The 5,000-nt window shown below is 64.4% G+C and overlaps 1 protein-coding gene across 1 annotated transcript; it reads left to right on the forward strand.

Moving 5' to 3' along the window:
* The first annotated feature begins 739 nt into the window (after window positions 1-739).
* UNCX (UNC homeobox) lies at window positions 740-4,855 on the forward strand. The gene is made up of 3 exons (XM_017656377.3): window positions 740-1,016; window positions 1,263-1,438; window positions 3,459-4,855. Exons 1-3 carry the CDS (start codon window positions 740-742, stop codon window positions 4,587-4,589), a joined length of 1,584 nt encoding a protein of 527 aa, XP_017511866.2. The 3' UTR covers window positions 4,590-4,855.
* Window positions 4,856-5,000: the final 145 nt, after the last annotated feature.

A 5,000-nucleotide genomic window follows, 5' to 3' on the forward strand; every position in this document is an offset into this window, starting at 1 on the left:
CCTCCGCCGCCTGGAGCCGGAGAGGAGATGAGAAGCCCTTGTAGTTTTAAATTCAATGTGACAGTTTCGGAAAGAGCGGATGATGAATCTCCTATTATTGGATCAGTCTATTTGCCGCTCAATGTCTCTCTGTAATTGGAGCAACATCACTTTAAAGGTTCAGAGAGTACAGCATTTCTGGTGAAAAATCCCCACAACACGCCGGCGAATGTTTTAAAGGGAAATCTATTAGTGGTTTGCGGAGGGGCGGGGCGCCGGCGCGGGGCGGCACGGGGGCCGCTGGCTGCCGGCCGCCCCGCCCGCCCCCACCACCCGCGGCCGCCCCCGCCCCGCGTCCCGCTCCCCGCCCGCCCCTGCAACCCGCCCCCCAATCCCCACACCCCGCCCCGCCCGCCCCGTCCCCCCCCGTCTTGTTGTGACAGTCCCTGATACTGTTTATTGAGGTGCATGTCAGGTATAATTAGCAATCGATATGGAAAACGTTTCCTTGCACCCAGCACGCCTCTGACGTCAGAGCCGATTAGCGCTTCTTATTGGTCCCAAATTCCCCGGGCCGCGGCTAATTATCGGGAGCTTGATGTTGATAAAGTAAAGCGCCGGAGTGCGGGCGAAGCATGTGTAGGGCTCCGGGTCCCTGTCGCCGCCGCCGCCGCCGCCCGCGCCTCCCGCCGCTGGCCCGCCCCGGCCCCGGCCTGCGCCTCCGCGCCCCGCCGCCGGCCTCGCCGGCCGCCCGCGCGAGATGATGGACGGCCGCCTCCTGGAGCACCCGCATGCCCAGTTCGGGGGCTCGCTGGGCGGCGTGGTGGGCTTCCCCTACCCGCTGGGCCACCACCACGTGTACGAGCTGGCCGGCCACCAGCTGCAGTCGGCCGCCGCCGCCGCTTCCGTGCCGTTCTCCATCGACGGCCTACTCAGCGGCTCGTGCGCCGCCGCCGCCGCCTCGGTGGTCAACCCCACGCCGCTGCTGCCGGCCGCCTGCGGGGTAGGCGGCGACAACCAGCCCTTCAAGCTGTCAGGTAGGCGGGGAGGGCGACGGTGCGGGCGAGAACCTTAGTCGGCGGAGGAGTCAGGGGTGCGGGTGGCCGCAGAGCGGCGCCGGCTGGGGGCTGGGGCACTCGGTTCGGTTCCCGCTCTGCGCCAGGCACGGGGCGCGCAGACGCCCTCTCTATGGCCGGTGGACCCGGGAGGCCAGCGGGAAGCAGGAGAGCGGATGTGGCTTGGGCTGGTGGCTGAGCTGTGCCGTGTCCTGTGCGTGCCCACAGACTCGGGGGACCCAGACAAGGAGAGCCCGGGCTGCAAGCGGCGGCGCACCCGCACCAACTTCACCGGCTGGCAGCTGGAGGAGCTGGAGAAGGCGTTCAACGAGAGCCACTATCCCGACGTATTCATGCGCGAGGCGCTGGCGCTGCGCCTGGATCTAGTCGAATCCCGAGTTCAGGTAAAGGCCTGCGGTCCCGCCGGGACCATCGTCCCGCCGCTAGGCCTGCGGCGCTGGCCTCACGTTTGTTCTGGCTGTGAGACCGCGTTCCGGGGCCGAGCCCGCCTTGCGCCCGCCTGCGCAAAGGCGGCGGCAGCGGGGTTGCTCCGGGGCCCGCGCCTCCCAGCCAAGGCGATGGGAATCTCAGAAAGCCCAGGCGGCTGGGAAGAGCCCGGCTGCGGCCCCGAATCCGAACAGTAGTAGCTGCGTCCGAGCCGGGAGCTGTGTAGTGGGGTCCGGGCGAGCATGCGAAGTGGGGTCTGGAAGGGCTGAGCGGGGAGGCCGCGGGCGGGGCCCGCCGGCTGGGACATGGTGGGGCTCGGCTCTCCAGCAGGAACCAACACGTTTGTTTACCTTTCGCCGCTAAAATATTCAGATGGAAACATGTATTTACTCATCGCTTTTCAGAAGGGGGCAGCTGAGGAAGGGGAAGCGAAAACTTAATACATGGTGGGTCGGGGGGAATGGTGTCTGAGTCTTTAATACCTCGTTATAGCTTTTTCTTTCCCCTGCTTAATTTGGTTTCATTTGGAGGCCGCCGGCGATATCTCTTTAAAAATACAGTGTAAATTTTGTGGACTAAAAATTCAGGATGAATTACAAATAATGAGACGTTTCCTTGAAGAACAGAAATCTTTTTCCGGGGTCGGTTGCACTGGTGATGGGGCGGGCAGCGGCTGCGCGGGGCGGGGGGCTTTGAGGCAGAGGCTGCAGGACGCCTGTTTAGCGGCAGTAGCTTTGTCTAAAAGGTGTCTGCTCCCGTGCTTGGGTCTCCCCTCCTGACCTCTTCTGTTTGTAAATCCTCTTATCCAATTTGTTCTAAGTGTCCTAAGTGAAGTCAAGATCTCTTCATTTCTCCCCTAATACGATAACAAGTGATCTTGGTGACAAGGCAGCCTGGAATTTGCAGCAAAGAAAGAAGTACTGAAAGAAAGAGAAAGAAAGGAAGAGAAAGAAAGGGCAAGTTACAGCCTTGGAGAGGCAGCAACTTACACCCTCAGCTTGGCCCCAGCAAGGTTTTCCAGCCTCAGGCCAGACCTGCTGCTGGGCAGGGTCTCTCTGTGGCCACAACAAAGACCTGGAATTACGCGATCTCCGGGGGGCAGTGAGCCTGAGGCTCAGCTGGGGTTTAACTGTGGAAGCCCCGAGCCAGGTGTGCTGTTCCCTGGAGTCCTGTGAGGCTGCGCAGGACAAGCCCTTGCAGAGAGGGTGGGAGAGGCAGGATGGGCCCAAGCCTCTTCTCTGCAAGGCTTGGAAGCTGGCCTCTTGCATCCCTGCCTGCCTTCCCCCTGCACCGGCCAGGCACAACTGGTCTGAGAGGGCTGCGTTGGTACCCTGGCCTGGAGTCTCCAGGAAAAAAGCATGTGTGTGAATGTGTTGGGGGGACAGGCTACTGAAGGCCCCTGCCCCCAGTTCAGCTTCCTGGGCCTTTCTAGAAGAAGCACCCAGATTTCCCTTCATGGGAAACCTCCAGATCTGGGCTTTGACCCAGGCTCTACGGGGCTGAAGAGAGGTGTGGAGGGCAGCTGAGCCCAGCCACCCATGGTCATCGGGCCAGACATTCAGCGCCAGGCCAGGCGGGCTGCTTAGAACACGAGCTGTGAGAAGCCAGGAGAGGCAAGGAGGGGCCTTGCTTTCTGCCTCGAACAGGAACAGGAACCCGACGCCCTCGGTCAGGGGCCAGACCGGCCTTACCCAAGGAAGGGGCAGCTCTCAGTTCCCTGAGGTGAGAAGCCAGAGTGGGAAGCTGGCCGGGAAGCCCCCATCTACCTCTTTCTGGGTGGAAAAGATGTCCTCTGGAACCCGCAGCCTGAGTGCTGAAACCCAGTTCAGGGCCGGCGGAGCTGCGTGACTCGGCTCCAGCTCCCTGGCCGGAGGCAAGATTGTGCAGGCCTATGGGGGGGAGTGGGGAGGCCTTCAGCCCCCGCAGCGGCCCGCGGCTGATCGTTTGTGCCTTCCTTCCCCTGCCCGGCTGCTCTAGGTCTGGTTCCAAAACCGCCGGGCCAAGTGGAGGAAGAAGGAGAACACCAAGAAGGGCCCCGGGCGGCCGGCGCACAACTCACACCCGACCACGTGCAGCGGCGAACCGATGGACCCGGAGGAGATCGCGCGGAAGGAGCTGGAGAAGATGGAGAAGAAAAAGCGCAAGCACGAGAAGAAGCTGCTGAAGAGCCAGAGCCGCCACCTGCACTCGCCCGGCGGCCTGTCCCTGCACAGCGCGCCCAGCTCCGATAGCGACAGCGGCGGCGGCGGCCTGTCCCCGGAGCCCCCCGAGCCGCCGCCGCCCACCTCCGTGGCCAAGGGCCCCAGCGCGCACTCCGCCGGCGCCGCGGGTTCTGTGCCCGCACCGCCGGGCGAAACGCCCGCGCCCGGCACCTGCGACCTCGCCTTCTACCCCAGCCAAAGAAGCGGCGCCGGCCCGCAGCTGCGGCTAGGCCGCTCCGCGGACCCGGACGCGGCCCTGTGTGCGCCAGCAGCGGCAGCGGCGGCGGAGCGCGGCGCCGCGGGGCCGCCGAAGGCCAGCCCGTTCAGCGTGGAGAGCCTGCTGTCCGACTCGCCGCCGCGCCGGAAAGCCGCGCCCGCCAATGCCGCCGCCGCCGCCGCGGGGCTGGACTTCGCGCCCGGGCTTCCGTGCGCGCCGCGGACCCTCATCGGCAAGGGCCACTTCCTGCTCTACCCCATCACGCAGCCGCTTGGCTTCCTGGTGCCGCAGGCCGCGCTCAAGGGCTGCGCGGGTCCGGAGCCGGCGCCCGCGCCCAAGGACGCGCCGCCCTCGCCCGCCGCGCCGCCCGCTCAGGCCGGCTTCGGGACCTTCCCAGGGCCCGGCGGTGCTCCGGACTCGGCCTTCGCGCGCCGCAGCCCCGATGCCGTCGTCTCCCCGGGGGGCCCGACCCCGGCGCCTTTCCGGGACGCGGCCGCGGCGGAGAGCGGCGGTGGGGACTGCGCGGAAGCGGGGTCCGCCTGCTCAGCTGCCCCGCCGCCGCCGCCGTCGCCCAGGCCGGATCCGCGGGTTACCAGCCCCGCCGGGGAGCCGGCCATCTGCGGGGCCCCGGAGCCAGGCAGCGAGGCCGGACCCAGCGCGCCGGATGGCGAGGAGGTGGACATGGACTGAGCGCGGCGGCGGCCGAGAGAAGCGCTCCGCCGGACCGGCCCCGCTCGCTCAGGCCCCCGACTCACACAACGAAATCAGGTGATCGGCTTAGAAACACTGCTTTTTCCTCTTCTGTTTTCTTCCTTTTATTATTATTTTTTAAAGAAACGCTGTATCAATTCGGATCTAGGCAGCAACCGCAGGACTTGGGGTGACGCCCTCCTCTCAAGGGAGAAAAACAGATAACAAAATACAAAACAAACCCACTCCCAAACCCACAACAAGAATCCTCAGCCTTGTAAAATGCAAAAATGTCTAAGAATATTTATATATGTACCATTTTTGATAAATAAAGCTGGTCAAACGCAATCTCTCAGGTCCATCTTTTTAAAATTGGCGAGTGCCCAGTCCGGCCCCTCCTCCCCTCCGTTT

This window comes from Manis javanica, chromosome 10 (genome assembly GCF_040802235.1).
Source record: "Manis javanica isolate MJ-LG chromosome 10, MJ_LKY, whole genome shotgun sequence".
In the NCBI taxonomy this organism is placed as follows: Eukaryota; Metazoa; Chordata; class Mammalia; order Pholidota; family Manidae; genus Manis; species Manis javanica.

What these genes read in the sequence shown, in the direction of transcription:
- UNCX (XM_017656377.3), top strand. Translation starts at nt 740, where the DNA reads ATGATGGACGGCCGCCTCCTGGAGCACCCGCATGCCCAGTTCGGGGGC. An exon ending in CCAGCCCTTCAAGCTGTCAG is followed by an intron (nt 1,017 to 1,262) that starts GTAGGCGGGGAG and finishes GCGTGCCCACAG; the next exon opens with ACTCGGGGGACCCAGACAAG. An exon ending in TAGTCGAATCCCGAGTTCAG is followed by an intron (nt 1,439 to 3,458) that starts GTAAAGGCCTGC and finishes CGGCTGCTCTAG; the next exon opens with GTCTGGTTCCAAAACCGCCG.